Below are 24172 nucleotides of genomic sequence, written 5' to 3'. Positions count from 1 at the left end.
AATTTCTGTTACTTCATAAAGATTTTTTATAAATTATTAGCGATATTCCCAGGTGCACAGTCCGTAAAAGCGTATTTTTTAAGTGCATTCTGACATGATCTCGACTCTTCCTGAAATCGTGAAAGTATCGAATTTTTTTGCTGAACCTGGGGTTGAATTTTCAATATGATTTCATGAAGATGGTTATCATTTTATCCTATGTCGGATAACTTAGTCTTCATTAATAGTGAGCTGATTCCTGTTACGACCGAGACCGATGTAAACTGAGCCCCGGAACTGTATAAATCATTCCATGCCTCTTTCTTTTCTGTATTCTTTAATCACTGTCATTTACTTTGATTTTGTGTGTCTACTCGTATTTCGAGGCCCGTGAGAACTTTCACCGGGACCCGAAGCTTCGGCATGAGTGTGTTCCAAAGATCCCTTCTAGTGTGCACTTGTAGACGGCGAAAGAATGGGAATGTAAGCCATGAGACTGATCAGCGTCTTCTCCGCAGGCGTTCCTGGAGCAACTGAAGGAGAAGGCGGGGGGCGTGGCCCCCAGCGACGCCTCGGCCATCATCGGGCAGTTCGGCGTGGGCTTCTACTCGTCCTTCATGGTGGCCGAGAAGGTCGAGGTGTTCTCCCGCAGAGGCGACGGCGAGCCCGGGCACCGATGGGTCTCCGACGGGTAAGGAAACCTGCCACGCCCTCCCCCCCGCTCCCGTCCCACACCCCCGCCTCACTCCTACTTTCCCTGGACTGCTCCGCTCTAGGAGACATTTCAAAGAAACAAGTAATCTTCCCACAGTTGCTTCAGTAAATAACCCCGGGTTTTTCTGTTGTTGGTCATACTGTACTAAGTCAGTCATAACGGTCGAATAGTTACATTTTTCCTAATTGTCATTGCCATTCGTGAATCGGTAGTATTTCATTCTGGATTATGGATCTCAAGTTGCAGTTCTTGTGGGTATATACATCTACGTCTACTTAATACCCCGCAAGGAGCCGCAAGGACCTTTGGCGGGGGGTTTTACGGCAACACCCTTTAAAAAGAAAAAAAACTGTATGCAAAAGCCACAAATTTACACAGTCCACAAACAAAACATGGTACACATACGAGTGTAGTCTCAAAAGTTTCCAACCTAATAAAGAAGCGAGGCATTTTTTAATATATACATTTCAGAGTGTAAAAAATTATTCGCCTCGATCGGGATATGAACCCGAATCCTTCGATGTCCGGCCGAGTGCTTTAGCCAGCTAAGCTATCGAGTCTTCCTCTTAGACTCTTAAATTTTACGTCAAAAACGCATATTAGCGGTTGACTCCGTTTCAAGTTACTGTTGCGGCATCTACCGCAATTTCTTGGAATGAGGCATTTTTTTCAAATTTATTATTATTTTTCAACTTCGTTTCCTTTTAAGTCGTTACACTTAATCCAGAAGTGCACTTTGTTTCTTTTTTCCCATTCCAAAATGGAGTTGACTTGTTTCTCCGTAATTGAAGGCGTTCAGGAATGCGATAACCTCATCCGATGAAAATCTGTACTCCGAGCAAACCTTTCAAGGTTAGGAAACAGGGAAGAAGTCGCTGGGGGCCAGATCTGGTCAACCAGTTCGAAGTGCAGTTGATGAATTTTAGCCATGGCGACCACCGAGTTGTGAGCAGATGCGTTGTCCTGGTGCAAAAGAACTTTCTGCTTCTTCAAATGCGCCCGTTTTTGGCAATATATCTGCCCTCAGTTTCACAGTAAATTGTAACACGTAACCCACTCCCTTATTTGTTTTTCTACCTTTTTGAAGATAAAACATGGAAAAAATTCCCTGATTATCCCAAAAACAGTCGCCATCACCTTTCCGAAACCGTCTTCGCCTTTCTCAAAGCAGGTTCACCCTTTGCAGTCCTCTGTTTTGGCTGTTCTCTCGTCTCTGGAATGTAGTGTTTGATCCAGGTTTCACCCCCAGTGGACGCTAGATATCTGACCCGCCTCACTTCATCCGCTCCAACAGGGCATTCATGCAATGTTCATTCGGATGCGTTTTTGGTTCAAAGTGAACAAAAGCCGCACCCGACGCGCGGATTTCTTTCGCGCGTACGATTCTTCAGTCAATCCATGAAAGCATGTTATTTCCATATGCCTCAGCTCTGTCTCTAGACTCAATTCGACAGTCGTTTAGTATCACTTGGTGCACGTTTTCGATGGTGACGGTACGGACACCTTTAGATTCAGCTCCCAACATTTCGCAACCATAAATGACCCTGCGGAGTCTCCCTTACGCAGCATCCAACTCTTCTTCGATTTGCTTAGGCCTTTCACCGATAAATATTTGATGACAGCTTGATTCTCAACTGTTTCCATTTTCAGAGCAACCCCCTCTGCAAATTTTTCAAGCGATAGTCAAACCGCAACCGCGAGCCCAAATTGGCTGAATTTTGGTCAATACCTTTCAACGCATGTGAAATTACTTTCCCGACCTTTCATTTAATACTATGGCAACCCCTCGTTGGCTCTCGTCCCCGCCGCTGTATATTATTCCATACTGATCACTCCAGTAATGCCCGCTATCCTTCCATCTCACCTCGCATAGACCTAAAATCTCTATATTTCCCCTTTCCATCTATCGCTTAATATTCTCTAGTTTCACTGTCCTCATCATTGTCCTAACATTCCACGTTCCTATTCTAACTAATTTGGTCTTCTTCTTCTGCGTCTTCTGTCCTGCTGTTGCTGGTTTTCCCTTGCAAGGGTTTCGTGGGATGATGACCGCGGAGGCCTTGCCTCCCCGCTGCCGGGTACGGCCGACGGCCGATTGGGCCGAGCCCCGTAGTTCCAGGACTCAAAATCTCTGTTTTGTCCATTATTTAAATCTTGGGAATGATAATTGAGATGGTTTCCCGCTGCCTTCCTCAATAGTGCTTTTAACGTGACACCATCACTTACTGGCCGGCCCTCCTGGGTCAGGCGCTTTGCAGACGCCTCACTGAGGAACAGACGCTGCGTGGACTACCTTTCGTCTAGCTCCTTACCTTCGACTTATCTGGCATGGGTGACCCTACCAGGAGAAATTATTATTACTCCCGCCAGCACAATTCCAGGGGTCATCGGGACGCACAAGCCCTTCCACCACGTCAAGGTTGTAGTCCGGGGAGGGATATATATATATATATATATATATATATATATATATATATATATATATATATATATATATATATATATATATATATATATATATATATATATATATATATATATATGTGTCGGTCGCGGTAGTCCAGTGGGTAGAGCGTTGGGTTGCTGACCAGAGGGTCCCGGGTTCGATTCCCGGGCAAGGCACTCTGGGCACCTGCAGCTCCACCCAAGCTAAAGTGATTTTTCGGATACCAGGTCTGGGAAACCATAACCGGCACAGGGAAAGGAACTGGCCCCCCTACCCTGATGCGTGAATTTTCACACGCCTTATGGGGCTTATTACCGGGTGATGGAGCTTACCCGGGTATATATATATATAGATATATATCATATATATACCCGGGTATCCGGGTATATATATATATATATATATATATATATATATATATATATATATATATATATATATATATATATATATATATATACACATGTGTGTGTGTATAATTATGTGCATATTTTTATAGATATATGCATATATTTAGGTATATATGCATATATTTATATATTCATTCACATGGAAATAGATAGAAGGAAAAGGAATTGGAGGTCATAGAAGGGACGATCACAGGAGAGGTGGGGAAGGCGGTATTGAGCAAATCACAAGCGCAAAAATATTTACTTGACTGGGACTTGAGCGTCGAATCTTTCCACTTGCCGGGGGGATGCTCGAACCACTTGAGCAATTGAGGACGCGTAATTGCTTTGAGATTTGTGGGTCTTTTATACGAGGGTCATCCGGAAAGTAGTACCCGTTCGTGCCGCATGAAGTGCTGACGACGCGAGTAGCCGCTGGACGAGGTCAGATTGCTTCAGTGGCTTGTCTGCCTTCTCTGAGCCAAGTTGCGTGACGCTAGCATTGCCTGTGTTGTTTCTGTGATTGTTTACAATGTTTAAAAAAATTGAGAACGCCGCCAGTTGTGAAGTGAGGGCAGTGATTAAATTCCTCAATGCAAGAAACGTTCGCCCATGTGATATTCATCGCCAATTAAAGGAGGTGTATGGAGACAATGTAATGGACGAGTCGTCTGTTCGGCGGTGGTGTCGCAACTTCAACATGGGGAGGGGGAACACACACGACGATGAGCGTTCGGGGAGACCGTCTGTCATTACAGACCAACTGGTGAGCTCAGTTGACGAATTCGTGAGGAACGATCGGCGCGTCACAATTGATGACATCTGTGAGCATTTTCCCAATGTTTCTCGAACAATTGTTCATGAAATTGTTAAACACCATCTGCATTATGCAAAAATTTGTGCAAGATGGGTCCCTCGCGTATCTCAATGAGCTGGCGGCGAAGGACTATGCAGCAGGAATACAGAAACTTGTCACACGTTGTGACAAATGCCTTAATTTGCTTGGAGATTATGTTGAGAAGTAGTTTAAAGTATCCTCTTTCAAATAAAATTTTTTATGTTTGTTAATATTTACTTTTGTGTCTTTATTTCACGAACGGGTACTACTTTCCGGATGACCCTCGTATTAACCTAGGGCCCCGAATTTTTGGCCAAGAGATGGCGTCAGGGGGCAGTTTCACCCACTAAAGGAGAAAAGCACCAGACACAAGAGGAAGGATAGTAGGTAAGCAATCATGTAACATCATAAAGGCTAGGAACACTGCGTTTCGTGGCGCACATAGGCGGAGGAAGGAGACGAGCCTCATAGGCCATGTAAGCACTCAAACACAAAATCCCGCCATACGGCGAACAAATATAAAGGGCGTATACGAAAGGCTTATGCTGGAGTACTGCTGTTTCTTCCGATGAAGACGGAGCTAAATGCCGTCGAAATTATCAAGAAATAGCCTGGCAGTGTGCTTTTTATGTGGCCTCATATTATTTGTTGTTGTACAAGTTTTTTATTCAACACTTCTGTGTTACTTAGAGGAAATAATATATATGTATATTAAAAAATATATATATATATATACACACACACACACATATATATATATATGTGTATATATATATATATATATATATATATATATATATATCATTTATACGATATATATAATTTTTTTCTTAAATATTATTCATTTCCTGACTCATTTGAGTATTATCCAAAACCTCTTTCGACTTTTCGGTCTTTTGCACCAAAATATGAAATGTAAATTCTGTATGAAAAGTGTGTAATATTTGAGTCGCCTCTCAATTCCCCTGAATTCTTTGTCAAGCTTAGATGCCTTTTCGTAATAATTGATATGCTTTCAAACGTGGCACCTTACAAGGAATATATTCCTAGGAATATTTGTCGAACTTGCGTTTGGATTTTTAAGCGGAATACTGCGATATACTATAAATAGAAATTTCCGAAATTGAACCTGCTAAATGTAGTTTATTTTGCCATTTCAGATTTTCCTCAAAAAAGGGGATTAATTATTATTTTGAAAATCTTGTGGATCTGTTCCTACTGATTTTTTTAAATCATATTGTTTCCTTCGATGAATTTATGCTTTTATTACCCAGAGCTCCGCCCGTGAATAACATGTTGGCATTTGAGTGAATAGAGTTTGTTTTCAGTTTGTTGTTTCGAGTTGGAACTCAAGTTGTCGAATGAACCGAAATACGATCGATTTTCTGATCAACAGAAATATTGGAGACCTGTGGGAGGTATTTGTTTTTGTGCATAACGCATTTCCATCGCCTTAATAATAATTTTCATCTTCAACGACAACTTCTATTTGATTACACGTGTGATGTAATAAAGTTAGAGCTTTTGGTATTTTCTCTAGTTCATTAATGTATGGGGTCATAGTTGTTTATCTGGCGAAGTACGAAATTTAGGAGGCTAACCAAGTGACCGCCTTAGAGTAGTAGTGGCCGTAGTTTTTATGGGAGGCGATCGACAGCTGAGGTCATTTCCGCCATTAGGGCTGGATGGGAAAGGATGAAGGGTGGAGAGAAACCAGGCGTCGGCATTAGCCTACTCTTGTCGAAAGACGCCAAGGGGTCAACAGTTTAACGTCCCATCCGACGGACGTCGCACTCACTTTAAGTGCTCTCCACATAGCTACTCAAGTGGGGATCATAATACCGCTGGAAAATATTTGTTGTCTTTAAGGTGGGAAGCCTGTACGTTAACTACCGCACCATCCCGATCCCCACCGGCTTAGATCTAGACCTAAACATTGTTCTCATGTCGTTCGAAGTTAACCCTTCGTAGCTCTGTAATACGTATTTAATTTGTCACAAAATCAATATATTTTTCAAAAGATTAATTATTTGATATATTTGCTCGGTCAAAGTCAATCTGAAGTTCTTACAAAAGTTGTAATCGCAGATTCCTTCCGTCCCCATAAAGGTTTTTATACGAGTCTTTGAAAAAGTTACTTCTCAGTCGAAAACTGATTCTTTCCGTTATTCGAGAAGTTTATTTGACAAGCGCTGAAAAATCTCCAAATGTGGTTTAATTTTCCAGATCAAGGAAAACAAAATACGCTCCTCGTCGCGCATGTCTCGCAATAAAATTTTATTGGCATTGCGAATTAACTCATTTGGGACCACTGATGTGTTTATGTTTGAACGAAAGAATATTGGGATTATTACTTCCTCGAAAGTCTGGTGAAATATTGAATCTACTTGGCGAGCAAAGGATTTAAAACTTTAGATTTTTCGACCATGCTTTTTTAATTAAGTTTAATTAATGTGGAGTCTCGGAACTCATTAACAAATTCCTAAAATACGTGTCGAAGGGAACGCCGTATGCTGTCGCTTAAGCCGACGCCCTGTAAGTCCTTGAGCCATATCACGCAACCCATTGAAAACTGCGAAATAGCCGTCACGGAGGCTTTTGGGAACACTTCGTCTGAGAGAGTGTTTCGAACCAATTGCTATTCCACCTCCCCGCTTGGAGGATGCGAGTCGAAATAAATTTGCCTACCATCCGCTTAGATTAATTTGGTGTCGGCATTCATACATAAACTACCTACCTACCTATATATATATATATATATATATATATATATATATATATATATATATATATATATATATATATATATATATATATATTCATATGTATACCTATATATATATATATAGGGTTCGTCCGGAAAATAAGTGTACTGAGCTCAGGAAAAAAAAATGTATTACACTTTTACATATCTTAAGCTAATATTCCTCAAAATAGGACCCTTGTGAGTCGATACACTTGTTCCAGCGGCGTTCCCATTCCTGGAACGCTCCCGCGAAGGCATCATCGGGAACCTCTCGAAGACACGTCGTCACGGCCTCTTTGACGGCGTCCTAAGTCCCGTATCGCGTTCCTTTCAAACTCCTCTTTATCTTCGGGAACAGAAAGAAGTCCGGTGGTGCCAAGTCCAGGCTGTAGGGCGGGTGCGGCAGCGTTGCCACGCCGTGCTTGGCCAAGAAGTCCGACACGACAAGCGCGTTGTGAGACGGCGCATTGTCGTGATGCAGCCGCCAGATGTTTTTGATCGCTGGCCGGACGCGGGCGACTCGTTTTCGAAGCCTGTCGAGCACTTGGACGTAAAATGCAGCATTTACAGTTTGTCGTTCAGGTACAAATTCGTAGTGGACGACTCCCCTTTTGTCAAAAAAGACAATGAGCATCGCCCTGATCCGAGATCTGCTCATGCGAGCTTTCTTTTGACGGGGTGATGATGGGGTGTGCCACTCCGCACTTTGTCTCTTCGACTCCGGGTCGTACTCAAAGATCCACGTCTCGTCACCCGAAACAACGTTCTCTAAAAAATGTGGATCATTTTTGCAGTGATCCGTAAGTTGTGTCGCGATTTCCAAACGATTGAGTCTTTGATCATCACTGAGCACTTTCGGCACCAACTTTGCACAAATTTTTCGCATCTGTAATTGGTGCCTAATAATCTCGTGCATTACACTGCTCTGCTATCATCCGAACACTAAGACGACGATCAGAGTTCAGTACATCGCGAACTTTTCGCACATTTTCGTCGGTGAGTTTCGTTGATGGGCGTCCAGGCCGTGGTTCGTCGTCGACCTCTTCTCTGCCCTCCACGAACATCTTGTGCCACCGAAAGATCATGTTTCTGGACATGGCTGACTCCCCGTAAACCTGGTTAATCATACCGACAGTTTCGGTAGACGATTTCCCAAGCTTTACCGCAAATTTGATGGAATAACGCTGCTCCAAAAACTTCGGCATCGCGTTCCGTGACGTGGGTCGAGCGTGGAGGTTCGCGTTAACAGAGCTCCTCACTACACCACAGCTCAGAGCCGACTGCCTTTTTCAGCGTCGCTTGCCAACATACCCCCATCCAATCGCAGCTCGTCAGAGCGGTGCTGGGCGCGCCTGGAGCGGCGGGAAAAAATCAGTACACTTATTTTCCGGACGAACCCTATATATATATACCTATTTAGCTATATACCTATATATATATATATATATATATATATATATATATAACTATATATATATAGGTATATATATTGTATGCATATTATATATACGATCCTGAGAACAACTTTAGGTGCGTGGGATATCCAACTTATTGTCCTGTAGTCCTCACACGATGTAGCATTAACCTTTTTCGGAAGAGGAACTGAAACTGATCTCACAAAGTCTTCCGACCAGATTCCTTCCTCATAAATACTACGAATCAGCCCATATAGCGTCTTCCTCCCACATTTACCTAAACATTTCAAGAGTCCCGCAGTAATGTTATCCACCCCCACGGCCTTATTTACCTTCATCTCCCTTAATGCCCTTCCTATCTCATCGTAGAGTATGCCTCGACCTAAGCTATCTTCCTATTCGTCATGTTCCCTTTCTATGTCTATCTTGCCTAAGTTCTTCTATATATTCCTTTCAAATCTCTTGGATATTTCCTGTGTCAACTATTATCTTAACTGACGTATCTCTAACTGTTAGGACTGATATTTCCTTCTTACTTCCCGATAGTGATTTAACCTTACTGTATAGCGCACAAATTTCACCCTTCCTCTGTAAACTTTCCATGTCCTCGTAATGCGTTTTCCACCATGCTTCTTCTGCTTTATTTGTCGACCGCCTCAATTAATTAATTAACTCTTTGTACTTCCTTGTTCCTAACTCCGTATTTAATTTCTTCCATCTCATTCCACCATCTATCTTTCTAATCATCATATCGTGAAATGTTTAAAAAAATAGATTTATTATAGATATTACTACAATGCCTCAATCTTCTTCAAGGTACATCTCTTGAGATATAATTTGGATGTATGTACTTCGGATGTCAGCGGGGAATTCATAACATCGGATAGGTTTGCTAATGCCCAAGCTCTAGTTTTTCAGACAAGCCAAGGGGTTGCAAGCATTGCTGAGTGAATTGAAAGTTCAGTGCGACACATATGGGATGAGAATCAATATTAATAGAAATGTTTATGCTGATTTCTTGAGAAGAAAAGGCTTGAAAAGTAAACGTGAAATAGTAGGGGAAAACGTTAGAGCAGGTGGAAGACTTTACGTATCTTGGAAGTGTTTTGGACCAACACGGTCAAAGAAGTAGAAAATTAAGGGGAAGAATTGCGCTAGGCAAAGAGGCTTTTACAAGGAGGAGGGAGTTGATGAGATGAACGTTGAGTAAGGATATTAAGAAAAGGCTCGTAAAAACCTTGATATCGAGCGTAGTAAATTACGCCGCGGAGACGTGGTCCCTGAAGCAGAAGGAAAGAAATAGATTGGAGGCTTTTGAAAGGTGGGTGTGGAGAAGGATGGAGAAGGTGAAATGGACCGAAAAGAAAAAATGAGGAAGTGCTTTCTATGCTGGGGAAGGAGAAAAGTTTGTTGGGAGAAATAATGAGGCAGGAAAAGTGATGGATGCAAAGGATATTGATAGACAGTGGGATGTTGAAGACTGTAATAGAGGGTAAAATGTTAGGCAAACGAGGAAAGGGCAGGAACAGGATAGGGATGTTGGACGGAATGACGGGAGGAAGGAAGTACTCAGAGATGAAGAAGGACTTGTTGTAGGGCGGGATGTTGGTTTGTGTTCTTTTGGATATATCAGCTAATTATATGATAAATGTTACCATCCAAAGAGCCCACCTTGACTGTTGAATGTCATATAATAATAGTAATTAGTATGAAAAGGTCGTCCGCATTCACAATTGCCCTGTGTGAGTTTTTTTTTATTTCCAATTTATTAGAAATGTCTTTGTGGTAAACGATTCACATCGAAGGAGATCACCGCTCACTCCTGAGTCTCCGTTGAGGACCTGCCGAAGTCCTGCTTTTTGGACGGCTTATAATCGTTGTAGAAACGCTGGGACAAGTGTGTCGAGATAAAAAGAAACTATTTGTTGTATTTTTATAAGGACTTACTGCACGAATCGCGTGTGTTTGTGTGTGTACGTATATGTTTATATGATATTTACAGTCCGTGAGGATATTTTGTGCCTGGGTGCTCATTTAATGTCCATGCCTCAATACATTCGTGGACTTCAACTGTGGTTTGTATTTCAGTGGTTCGAGACGTAATACTATTTTTGCTGATGTTAAGTGGCATGCTATTCTTAAGCGTACGGGTTATTTCGGGTTGAACAGTAATCTCTTGTCAACCATGTGTCTCACGCAATGCGACTCGGTAGAATCATGTCAAAAATTAATTCTATTCTTCATGATAACCCGCAAGACACCGCTGGGGTGTGCGGCAGTGGGTGGTTACATACCAGGCATGGAACTTCGAAAATTAAGTTTTTCTCAATACATTTTAAGGTCTACTGTATGTTTAGGTGGTACGTGGTAGTCCAGGGGATAGATCGGGCAAGCCTCTCTGGGCACCTGCGGCCCCACCCAAGCTATGTGATTTTTCGGGTGCCGTATCTTCCTGGGAAACCATAACCGGCACAGGGAAAGGAACCGGCCACCCTATCCTGATGTGTGAATTTCACACGCCGTCAGGCTTAGTACTGGGTGAACTCTACCATCACCGACCAAACCTTATTACAGTTTTTATGGTTTACGCATACATATGTGTGTGTATATATACACACACATATATGTTTATATATATATATATATATATATATATATATATATATATATATATATATATTCGAACACGAAATCCCGCCAAACGGCAAATAAATACTCATATATACAGATACAGATATAAGGAAAAGGGATAGGAACACACATAAAGGACGAACACAATATAGGTGGGGAAGGCGGAATCGAACGGATCACAAGAGTAAAAATATTTCCTTGACCGGGACTCGAACCTCGGATCTTTCCACTTGCCGGGCGGATGCTGTGAACCACTTGAACTATCGAGGAAACGTAATTTACCCTGAGATCCGTGGGTCTAATATGTCGCCAAGCGCCCCGATTCTTTAGCCAAGAGATGGCGTCAGGGGACTCTTTCACCCACCAAAGGAGAAATATACACCACACACAAGAGGAAAGGACAGTGGGTTAGAATTCATACAACATCATACAGGAAAGGAACAGTGCGTATTTCGTGTTTGAATGTGTATTTGGCCAATGTGGCTCATCTCTTTCTTCTGGCTATGTGCCACGAAACGCACTGTCCTTTTCCTGCATCCGCCCGGCAAGTGGAAAGATCCGAGGTTCGAGTCCCGGTCAAGGAAGTATTTTTACTCTTGTGATCCGTTCGATTCCGCCTTCCCCACCTCTATTGTGTTCTTCCTTTATGTGTGCTGCTAACCCTTTTCCTTATATCATTATCTATATATATGAGTGTATATATATATATATATATATATATATATATATATATATATACATACATATATACATACATACATACATACATACATACATACATACATACATACATACATACACACACACACAAGAACTCACGCCTTCCGTCCTTCCATCCCCTTATCGGATAATGGGCGCCACAGCCCTTCCCATCGTCCTGTTCGCGGCTCCATTTGACTCAAATATCCCTCCGCCCGAATAACGCCCCCATGTTTTATTCCGCCAGTCCCCTAAATCTTCCGACGGCCCCCTCCCCACCCTCCGTGCCCCCAGGGCCTCCTCGCCCCCGGAGGAGTCAATCGCTTCGGGCGCCCATGGGGGTGAAAGAGATTCCGCGGCAGGGGGGTCAGAGAGAGAGACCCGGGTAGGGGGTCGTCCCCTCCCCACGGTCCCCGTTTTCGGCGCCCCCTCTCCATCACCACCCTCCCAACCTTCCCTCCCCTCTCCATCCAACCCTGACTCGCACCCCTTCCCTTCATACCCTGCCCGCCCCTCCCCGACCTCATCCGGATCAATAATGAGTGGGATCCTGGGCTCCGTCACGAAAACCTCCTCACTCCCCTCGCACCCTCTTCAGCCCGACCTAAGGCACCCGGGGGGTGGGAGCGGAAGGGGAAGGGAGGGCTATTGACTGCCCGCCAACACCCCGTCCCTGTTTTCACCGTACCCCCGCTCCCAAAACCCCCGAAAACAACCCCCGCTCCTTCCTGCCGTCGTCAAAGTCGATCTCCCTCGTCCACCGACCATTCCGGTGGCGCTGAGAGTTGCCGGTGACGTATTCAACATGGTGGAAACTTGCAACCGAGGTGTTTGCCTGGAGTTCCGAAGGGATGGATGGCCTGAGATTTTTCATCGATATCGGCAAAAGGGAACCGACTGATATCGATAGCCAGTATACTCAGTGGACCACTACAACATTCCCGGAATACTCTATCGATATTGTTCGGAATTATCTCGATATGGACGTGTCATCCATGTCCTCTTCTGTGTTCTTGATTCATTCGATGGTGGAGAATGAATGTGGAATACCGCGTCGTTGTCCCCTTCACATTCCAAGAAACTGCGGAAGACGCCGCGAAAGTAACTTTTAACCGAGTCATCCGCTAGGTGACCGGGTGATTTGAATTTTTTTTATGCCATCTCGGCTTTGCATAAAAGGCATGCAAATCGCCCGGTTTATTGAGCCTTGATTAGAGTTCTAAGTAAGAGCGAGTGAAAAATCGCTCAAAGTCGATCAACAGCAGTAAGTCAACCTCAACATATTTTCAAAACTTCAAGAATATAACGTGTATTTATTATGATGTACTATGTTTATGTTTTCCGTTCAAAATATTTTCGAAATTAAATAATCGTTTAATCACAATTTTAATTTTTCTATTAAGGAATAATTGTCGGACTAAATGTTTTAAAAAGTTTTAGTTAGTTTCCTCAAATTGATCGCTTCTTAAATGTAAACGTCCCCAGAGTACTCTTGCTCATTCTTTTCGCTTTTAGCAAAAGTTTATTTTTGTAGAATTCCGAGTATTTCCCTGAGTTGATTTGCAAAGTTCCGGAGGTTTGAAAAATAAAACTGCTAATTAGTTGGTAAACGGAATTAATTGCTGAATTCCAGTCAATATTTGTTGATTATAACTTTAACTGCACGGCTGTAAAAAGGAAATGGAAATATCTATAAAGTCATGTTTTTGTAATATACGCCCGTTTTTAAAAACCCACCTATTAAAATGTGACGCTCCAGCGGCGCGTAATTTTGAATCCGACAGCAGATACACGATGGGCTCCCTCGAAGTTTCATGTGATGGGAGATTTACGTGTAGCACCGGCGGCTGTGATGGTGGGTTTTGGGAGATTGTTTCTCCTTCGTCGGAGAGAGGGGTGGGCTATCCGCTTTGGGCGTGTTCCAGGGAAGGAAGGATTGAGAGAAAGAGAGTCCTCGGGCTAGGCTCATCTACAATAGGATTAATCCTTTCGGAGGACCTCGGTTTTCCCAGCCCTCCCGATGGAATGGCACTCAGTGCACTTGGGGCACCCACTCCATTCGACCTAATGACCCCCAAGTACCGCTACATCGTATTACATATTAATTAACGAACAAGGCGCCATGAGGGCGTGTGGCGGTAGGTATTAAGTGTTTTTATTATCATTAGATCACATTTACTTTTCAAGTAGTTCGAAAATTACCAGCGGCTGACGCATACGAAAAATTCTCGACGTCTCTGGAGAGTAGTTGCCATGTGCAACTTTGTGTGCTGTAAAAGTACGGTACAAAGAATTGTCAAGTATTCCTTATCTTGTCCATGGGTACTCGTACTTTGAAGGTAGCCGCAAACGGATGTACATTTATCCCGGAATGGTTTCGATTGGGGGGGATAATTACGCTCGTAAGCTGCCCTTTTTCGTGCTCTTAATTTAACTCCAGAGAAAATCAAACTCCCAAAAAAAGAGAGAGAATCGATTAAAGGCAAGATGAATGAAAATATCTAAACAAAAGATTTCGATTCGCGTCATCATCATCATCATCAGTTTTTCAATCCTAAGATTGTTTTACTGCGGCCCTCCATTCTTCCCTATTCAGTGTAGATTCCCACACCCTCTGATAGGTTCCCTGTGCTACGCCCTTCTATATTTGTTCTATGTACTCGTTTCTTGGCCTTCCTCATGGGATCTTTCCTTCAAATTTGCCTTGTATTATGTTTATAACTAATCCATTGTGCCTCAAGCCATGTCCAATCCATCTACTTCTTCCTGGCCTTAGAACAGCTCTCCATATGGTCCTTTCCTCCTCCAACACCATCTTTCAAAGGCTTCTATTCTTCGTTGGTCCACTTTTCCAATATTCCATTCCTTCTCCAATCAGTAGAGTGCCATGCTCCACACGAACCTTTTTACGAACTGCTTCCCTATTTGCAATCTTAGGTTCTTTTTGAACAGAGTAGTTGCCTCTTCTCAATGAACGCCTTCTTTGCTTGGGCTATTCTCCACTTGATGTCGGTCGAGCTTCTTCCATCCCATGTTATACTTCTGCTGCCCAACTAGATGAACGATCCCACTTGCTCTAGTTTCACTCCTCGAATTGTGATGTCTGCATCCATCTTCTCTCTTCCGCACACACAATGATTTCCGCTTTCGTCTTGTTGATTCCCATGTTATATTCCCGAAGTACTTGGTCCATAGTATTCAGGTTTGCTTGCAGCTCCTCTCCCGTCTCTGCTACTTCTGCGATGTCGTCTGCGAACCGCAACATGTAAATTTCTTCGCCATTCACCTTGACTCCTTTGGCGCCCAATTCTTGTGCTGTCTTTATTGCCTCTTCTAGATATGTGCACATTGAATATTGCTGGCGAGAGGTTGCATCTTTCTCGAACTCCTATGTTTATTTTGGCCTCAATTTTCCTTCCGTTTTTCATTTGCGTGGTTGTTACCTGATTCTTGTAGGGGTGATGGATTCTTCTTCTGTCGTTGTAGTCCATTCCAAGCGCATTTTGTATCTTGAGAGTCGCAGTAAAGGATGTAAAACATGATCTCTGAGTAGGAGGATGAATCTAGATTAGAGACTTTGGATATTTGGGCATGGATGGACTGAGCAGGGCAGACAGGAGGACACGACGAAGTTAATAGAATGGATGGGAATGGAAGGGTGAGTGTTGCTGCGGGACATCCAAAAGGGCCTTTCGCCTTTTTCGCCCCTCTCCGCGGGGGCAAATTCCTGCTACCTGCAACGTTGGTTCGCATTCCCTGCCTTTCACAGTCTCCTCGGGGAGAGTGTTTTTGGTGCATGTTCATGTGGTGGTGGTGTTTCACATTCTTGCTTGTTGTGTCCTGGCTTGCGTGTTGTTGGATGCAGTTGTTTGTTGATTTATGGCAGATGCGTTTTCATTAGTGTTGGATGAAGGGATTTTTGCATGAGTGTGTGCGCTGCTGTGGGTGTAACTTTCCACGTTGTTGTTTTGCACGTGGTAATGTTCATTTTTACGGTTGGTGACCTAACACCCCCCGCCACACGCCCTTGCGGCGGCTTGCGGGGTATAATGTAGATGTAGAAGGGCAGAACAAGTGGGTGGGGGAGAGGCGAAGTGGTGGTGGAATGTTGAGGGCGGCGCTCGTCCTAATCGCATTGTTGTGTTAAGTAATTGAGATGATTGGGGGGGGGGTGGAAGAATGAGCCGCCGCTGCAATCAGCCCGACGGTCAATGTGACGGCTGATCGGTGCAATTATCTTTCCTTACTCACCTTGGGTCAACAGCGAGTTAAATTCACAAATCGTGGAAGCGGAGTTTCATCCCCTTTTCATCCGATTCTCGGTATGTGTAAGTTAAACACGGGCTGACTACAGGCGTCGCGTGAATTCGTACCTAGAACCCTCCGGTGAGTACCCCGCGCTCTATACACCCTATTTTGGTAAATAATTATAATGTCATATAGCGCCGTGACAGATATATTTTCAAATATATTAAACTATCGATACCACGTAGACTTAGCGCTTATTATCTTTACGGAATTAGTAATTTGAATTAATATAGCTACCATTTTCCATTATATAAAATATACTTAAATACGTTCTAGGTTCTCATATAGATCTATCATCATCAGGTGGCAAGTATAGGTTGTATTTCAGTTGATTTTATTTATTTAAAAATGTGCTCCTATGTATAATATTTTCACATTTGATTTCCAAACGCACTTATGTCGAGTTAATCTACGCTTCCATGGAGCAATTATATCGTATATGAGACTCATTAAGTGCAGTTGTTTGGCATTCAGCGCAAAATCAATCGTGGAATAGTCACACGTCCGTGTTTATTTCGATTGAGATCATGAGGAAAGTAGGTGAGGAAAACCTACGGAGGGCATGACCCACGTTCCCATGACCTTTTCCCGTGTCTAAGTCTCTCAAGTCTTCCCTCCCCTCCATTCTGTACCGGAATTCGATGTACCAGATGTTTTTCCTGGCCTCATTGATTATTTATGCGATATATTTTGCGTTACATTTATATACCTTAGTCTTAGCCAGCGGAGTTATCTGTTGAAATCGCCGACCTCGGTGGCGGAGGGGTAACGTCCTCGCCTGCCAAGGTAGAGGTCGGGGATTCGATTCCCGCGTAGGTGGGTTTTGTCTTCACCTAGGGCTTGGGTGTTTGTAATTGTCTTAGATATATAGGTTTAAGAAGGCCGATATAAAGGTCTAAGTGATGCTCTCGGATTAATTTGAAGTAAATAAATAAAATAAACGTAATAAATGAATGCCATCAGTAATTTCTCCCCATATTTCGAATATCCAGCTCACTTATAAAATTTGGTTATGTTCAGTTTAATTAGTTTTCCTGTCGTCTCCGAAAATGTAGAATTTAAATTGTTTTTTGAAATTAAATTCATCCGCAAAAAACCGTTTGAAAACTTAAAAAGAAACGTTAGTAGATTGATGGGATGTTAATGACCCCGGAAAATATTCTTTTTGCGGTTGCCGTAGAATTGTGTTCTTTTGCATGAATGCCTACCATGCTTTGTTTATGGATTGTCTAAATTTGTGGATTTTTCATGTGTTTTTTTTCTTTCTTAATCACGGGTGGTGACCTAACACCCCCCCGCCACACGCCCTTGCTGTTGCTTGCGGGGTATTAAGTAGATGTAGATCTTTCGTATCCAAACTTGTTTACACACTTTCCTCCAGTTCATGAGGCATCAAATGTTTCTCGCCTTCAGAGCTTCTTCTTCCGCTTATGCAAGAATGCCAGTTCAATATCAACCGTGTCATCTTCTATGCCTATTGAATAGTTTGCATCCATGGTGAACGCGATTTTCTGTATGAGCTTTCATTTTCCAAACAGTAGCCTCAGGGTTTCGAATAATGAGCAAACATCCCTGCTGGCAGTATGTCTCAGCAGTTGTCCCCAACGCGTCTTCGCCACATTCCATGTTGCCCTTGGAGGTGAAGATAGGATCCCGTTTTTTCTTCAGATTGCACACTACTGTTCCTGCACAAATGAGACAAGCAATGGGAAAAGGGAAGCGCTCAGTAAGTGGGGAAAATGCGAAAGTGCGAGGCAAAACATTCATATGGCCGAGGCGTAAGGATGCTCGGTCCACCTCTCTGCTCACATCATCCTCAATACCTTTCCTGTCACACATCAGAACAATATGCGGGTTAGCCTTAAAGAAATCCGAAAAAGAAAGAAAGAGGAATCAGGTTGGGAGATCCTTTATTCACGGAGATAGCAGGCAGGAAACACTTATATAAATGAACTGGACCGCTGAGCTTTCCTATGACGCCATGGGAATTATTATGGCCAAAAAATAACATCGGAGGATTCGGCCACCGTGATAAAATTAAGAGAGAGATAGAGAGACCTTCTTGGAGAGATTGAAATACTCTTCCTTCTTTCGTGCTGTACGCATATCATAGAACCGAAAACATTATGCATAGCGAATGCATTTGCCTATAGACCAAATTGTAATTATTTATCCAAACACGCCTTTTTTGCATGCGACAAGGCCTATCGCAAAAATACGTAGGATACATATGGGGAAAAATTGTCTCAAATCAAAGTACTACTTGATAAAATTTTTCATAAGAGCACCCAGCCATGAATCGACACACCAATGCCAGTCTAGCCTACCAACCGGCGGAGGCACTGGCACCTCAACAGGACTCTCGTTCAGACGTCTCGTCATGACCTCTTCGACATAATCCAGTGGTCCAAAATGATACTCAATGGGATTACACTCGGGTCGTACTCAAAGGCCCATGTCTCGCCACCAGTAACCACCTATTTTAACGAATTTGGGTCACTTTCACCGCGGTCCAAGAGGTCCAAGGCAAGATTGTCACACGGAAAGCAGTCTTCCGACAGCACCTTTGGGACCATCTTGGGACACCCCTCTCATGGCGAAATCCACGGTGGTTTTCCGAATATTGCTCTCTTCTGCTAACATCCTGACCTCTGGGAGTCAATCAGAATTGAGTATGTCTACTTTTTTGCACATTTTCATCACACTGTGTTGTTGATGGATGGATATCCAGGGCTTTCCTCATGGTTAACCTCCCAAAACATCCCGTGCGAGCAAAAAACCATCCCTCGGAACATTTATCCATTTCCATAAGCATCCTTAACCATGGTCATGTTCTCCGAACCCAATTTTCCAAACTTAATATACGATTTTATCGCAGATCATTTCTCCATGGAAAGTGGTATCGTGAATTGGTGACGCGACCGTCGAACAGGGGTCCAATCCAGCAGCAGCAATCCGCACACTCTAAATGGCCACAGTTAACCACTGATATGGGTCACGTTGCTTTCCCAAGACCTCTTACCATTGCCTTTCCCACCACGAATCACCCCACTCCAGCCATCTGCATTGGTGGCAAAAAATCACTGTACTACTTTTTGGGGCAGGCTCTGTATATTTAGACATGTCTAAATATGTATGGCTGCATATGTTTGTAAACGAATATATTCAAATAAATGCACCAATATTTGTGACTATTTTTATGGTGCCCTAACACCCGCTGACATACGCCAATACGGTGGCTGGTGGTGTAGATGTAGACGTACTGCTGTATAAGCCTCGGGACATTTTGCGCGGTAATTAATCAACGAAAGCTCTCCCTTTTGTTACGACAGAGAAATCGCTCTCATTGTACGATGGCTGTTCAACTATGGGCACCCCTAAAATGTATTTTTGTATGATTTCATGTTTGAGAAACTTACTCCTTTGTTATGTTGTTAGCTTCATTTGTGTGGTGCAAGTGTCATTGAATCGACTCCAGTGTTACGTCATCGGCAGCCGTGGAGTTGGAAAAGGCTCGCTTCCCTTTCCTCTGATGAGGAGAAAGGGCTTTCCACGAAATTGTTGTTTGATGTTGGGGAACAGGAAAAGCCTCTCGTGGCTGGGTTTGGAGCATGTAGAGTACACGTGACGTAAGCATTTTCCGAGATGATCGCGATTTCGCGGAACCCACCGCTCGTCAACGCGTCTATCGTATTTGTTTCTTTTACCAGCGTGTGGTTTGGTGGCACTCGATGACGTTATCATTATTTCTGATAGTGCTGCTCTTTACCCCATCGACGACTAAGTACGAGGGTAGGCTGAAAACGGATGCACACATACTTGTAGGACACAAACAAAATTACCTTCGGAAGCACTCCTGGTGCTTCTGAAGGTCATTTCACGCAGTCTTCGACATCCCAAAGCCAGTCAGAACCATCTGCATCTATTTTTTCTGTCTCCTCATGATTTTTCTCAACCACCCCCTCTCCTCGCCCGCCATCCCGAGCACTTCCTCATTTGTTTTCCATTCTGTCCACTTAGCCACCTCTTCTAGTTTTCCGGCCAAATTCCACCTTCATAAATGCAACAAATATGTCCATGAAAGCTCTTCCTCCAAAATTTACCAAAACCTTTAAGAAGTTCCGCAGGAATGTTTTCCACCCCCACTGCCTTATTTGATTTCATTTCCCTCAATTAGCTTTCTATATCATCTAAACCTAAGCTATCTTCATCTACTTTATATTCTCTTTCAATGTTTATCCTTGCTGGCCTAAGTTCTTTACCGGACAGTGCTTCTATATGTTCCTTTTATTTGTCTTTTATCCTTCCTGGTTCAATTTTTCAACTTTCCTGGTTCGTCTTATCTCTAATTGCTAACAAAATCCTTCCCTTCTTACTTGCCGGGAGCGTTTTGACCTTCTTGTATAGCGCACCAATTTCAACCTTCCTCCGCAAACTTTCCATATCCCCTCACTGCGTCCTCCGCCATGCTTCTTTTGCTTTATTTGTTACTCGTCTCAGTTATTTAATTAACTCTTCGTGCTTCCTTTTTACCTAATCTGTATTTACGTTCTTCCATTTCCTTCTCTCCTCTATCTTTTTAATCATCTTATCCATGGTTGCCTGGTCCTTTTCCTATTAACAGTTCCAATAGTTTCTTTTGCAGCTTTCGATGTCTCCTTTTTGATATAGGTACATGTATTTCTATTTTTCCTCGATAGTACTCCGCTCGTTTCCCTCACTCGTGGTTTCAACTACAGCCTGCTGATACTCCTTTGTCAATACAGTCAATACAGTATTTAGGTTGATTACTGTGTTTACGGTTTTGATTAGGCATCGTTAGAACAGTGGAAAAAGGATTCCGGTTGGAAATTAAAATTTCACCGTGGGCTGAGAGGAGAATTGATTCCCTTGAGGGTGGAGTGGTTCCGGTCGGCCCCATGTATCGCCGTCCTCGCGGTCGGGGATTGCTCAAAGGGGCTTTCCGTCCTGCCCCCCGTCCCCTCTCATTGGCTCTCCTCCACCATTTAGTTGACCAATTGCTTGTCTGTGTGCCCGGGGGGGGGGGGCGATTTGCCCCTGGTGTGGTGGCCACGAGTCGGGTGCGTTTTATCGCATTTCCTCGCAAGCGACGGCGCAACAGGCTGGATGATAAAAGGTGAACAGGTGTACTCATTGGAATGGTGGGTCGTCCTTTTCGGTGCGGCCAGATGGGATAAAAGGGGGGAGGGATACGGTTTTCTGTTTGCTCGCGTCCCGGGCCTTCGTGTCTTTTACATCCTGCGACGGAGGAGGCGAGGGCGACAAAATGGGCCCGGATCCGCCTCGATCCGCATCCGCATGTTTGATCGCTCCTCCCGCGGACCAAGGAGAGGGCGTAGATATCGTCAGCTGCTTGATGACCCCACGTCTCTCTCTCTCTCTCTCTTACCCTATCCCCCCCCCCACGTCCCCCTCTCTCGCACTTCCCCTCCCAGAACTCACGCTCAGCAGCTACCGCCCTTCCACAATGACATTGGTATTTTTTTCACTCGAATTAATTTCCTTTATTGATAACGAGTCATTGTCAAGGGCCGGCCGCGCGGATGTTCCCCTCTCGTGTATGTAAGCTATCCAGAAAGTACCTTACGTTTTGAAATAAAATATAGTGACAAGACGAAGGTTTATTATATTCCTCCAAAATGCACTTACTTAAACTATTTTTCTACAAAGCCGTTAATTTTGAGGCATTTGTCATTACGAAGCACACATTTTTAAGTCCGTTTCTGAAGCCATCTTCCGCCTGTATCAAGATGAGGTCGACCACTGCGGTCCTCCTCGTGAAAATTGGTGCTGTGGCCATTTTTAAACTGAATGCTCTCGTCTCCTTACGCTTCGCAAATTTGCCTATGAATTTAAATTGGCTTGTGGTGGTTTTTTTCCCCAGTAAAAACCTAATCACAAATCGCACTTCAAGATTCGCGGGATATTCTATCCCAGCGCACATTTCAACAGTTCGCAGGGTGAACAAAGTAGAGAGAAACCGTTGTCTGCTCACACTATACCATAAAAGGATGCGTGGACTGAGGGTAGGGACGATTGAACACGAAGATGATGGCTCTTGCCATACCCACCGCCACGCTAGGCCGAAACGTAAGTTACTCTCTGGACTACGTTCGTATATATCACTGCTAAACGACTGTTTTTTTTTTATTTACAAGGCGTGTTTTACTTTTTGCAGGGGCACGAAGAGACAATCCGCATTTTATTGGGCGGATTTCATGAATAAATAATTTGTTTTCTTTTTTAAGCTGAATTAGTGTGAATGCGAGCGTAATTTTTTTAATTGATATATTTGGCGAATCTTGTGGACTGTGCAAAATCACACAGATTTACATTTTTAGAAAATCACGGATTCATACAAAAATTATCCTGTTTTTGCCCTTTCAGCTGCATCTTGTTTTTGATGCGATGGACATTAGAATTTCAAGGTGCATCAATACAGAATTGACAAATTTTCTCGTGTTCCTACGTGTGGTGAATCGTGATCACCAGTATTCCAATGTTGAAATATGGTTTACAATTATCCGTTCTTCTCTATTTAGTGTCAATTCCTTTAGCCTCTGTTTTAATGCCTCCTTAGTCTGTCCTCCAAGCACTTGTTGCTTGGTCTTTCGATACGTTTGTTTTAGTCAACCAGATAAGCTTGTTAGCAAGCTTATCTGGTTGACTCGCTTTTCTGGGACCCTTTCTAGATCTTTCCTCGGAACTTTGAAATCAATGTTGGGTGACGGAATTCGCCAAAACCGAGAGTACATCGATTCTCACGATTGCAGCCATGGAAATTAATTCTTGTCTCTCGTTTTTGACACCCCTCTCCGTTGAAATCCTAATTGTGTCATTTTGCGCACCGGTAGTTCTCGTATCTCTTATCATTGCCTTTGGGATTATACTCTCGTGTGAATTTAATGGAGAATGTTTTACTTGTTTTTATTTATTCCAGAAATCAGCCCAACATGATTGATATTTAATCACAGGAAAAACTAACGAAAAACGGAAGTATAGGGAAAGTTTTCCTAATGGTTCCTCAGACAGTGTTTCAGCTAAATGTTTCATTCTTTTGCCCCTGGAATTAACATAATAAACTCTTTATGAAAAGATGTATGTCGATTTTTTTAGGATCCAGCGATTATCATGTAAAAAGAAATTTTCAGGCTCTTCGTGATTATATTCAGTGTAAAGGTATGCTTAAAATAGTACCATGCCACTATATTGATGGCGCATTTTTTCGAAGAATAAGGAATCATTATTTTATTAAATGTTTTGGAGTTGTAAAAGTAACACATTGTCGAGAATTATTAGAGAATGATCAACTGATTCACTGATGAGATCTTGTTTTATTTTTACAATGATCTGACTCATTGCCCATCGTGAAATCTAGGGATAAGTGATAAAGTTCGTTTCCCGCTCTGCCAACCCATTTTATGTGTTCCCCATTCACTTTCGGTCCTCCCTCCAGAGGCATGGCAAGAAATGGAGATAGGAATTAAATTCGTTGTGGATCTCATAAAATCAGTGTTGGATGATTAATATTTACGTTGTCAGTCACCCAAGAGGTTGCAAGCACTGCTGAGAGCATTGAAATGTCTGTTCGATAATACTGGATGAGGATAAATTTCATGCGGTTTTCGAGAAAGAAAAGGCCAAGTTGAACGTTAAAATGGTGGGGCAAAAACTAGAGCTGACGGGACAGTTTACGTTTATGGGAAATATTTTGCTCCAAAATGATCAAAGTATATGGGGACGTAAGGAGAAGAATTGCGCTAGGCAAAGAGGCTTTCACAAGGAGGAGGGAGTTGATGACAGGGATGTTGGGTAAGGATGTTAAGAAAAGGCTCGTTAAAACTTTGATTTGGAGCGTAGCTATGTACGGCGCGGAAACATGGTCATTGAAGCAGGAAGATGGAAGTAGATGGAGGCTTTTGAGATATTGTGGGTGTAGAGAAGAATGGAGAAGGTGAAATGGACCGAGAAGAAAACAAACGAGG

The 24172-nt window shown here is 43.1% G+C and overlaps 1 protein-coding gene across 1 annotated transcript in view; it reads left to right on the top strand.

Moving 5' to 3' along the window:
- The window catches only part of Trap1 (TNF receptor associated protein 1), a 531360-nt gene that overhangs the window by 455714 nt on the left and 51474 nt on the right, over positions 1–24172 (top strand). Inside the window, exon 6 of the mRNA XM_071596655.1 lies at positions 498–670. Within this exon, the coding sequence (XP_071452756.1) occupies positions 498–670 (173 nt within the window). The remainder of the gene's footprint in view (positions 1–497; positions 671–24172) is intronic.

Source organism: Hetaerina americana, unplaced genomic scaffold (genome assembly GCF_022747635.1).
Source record: "Hetaerina americana unplaced genomic scaffold, ioHetAmer1.1.p SCAF_8, whole genome shotgun sequence".
Lineage (NCBI taxonomy): Eukaryota > Metazoa > Arthropoda > Insecta > Odonata > Calopterygidae > Hetaerina > Hetaerina americana.
This window is presented reverse-complemented; position numbering and strand designations above follow the sequence as displayed.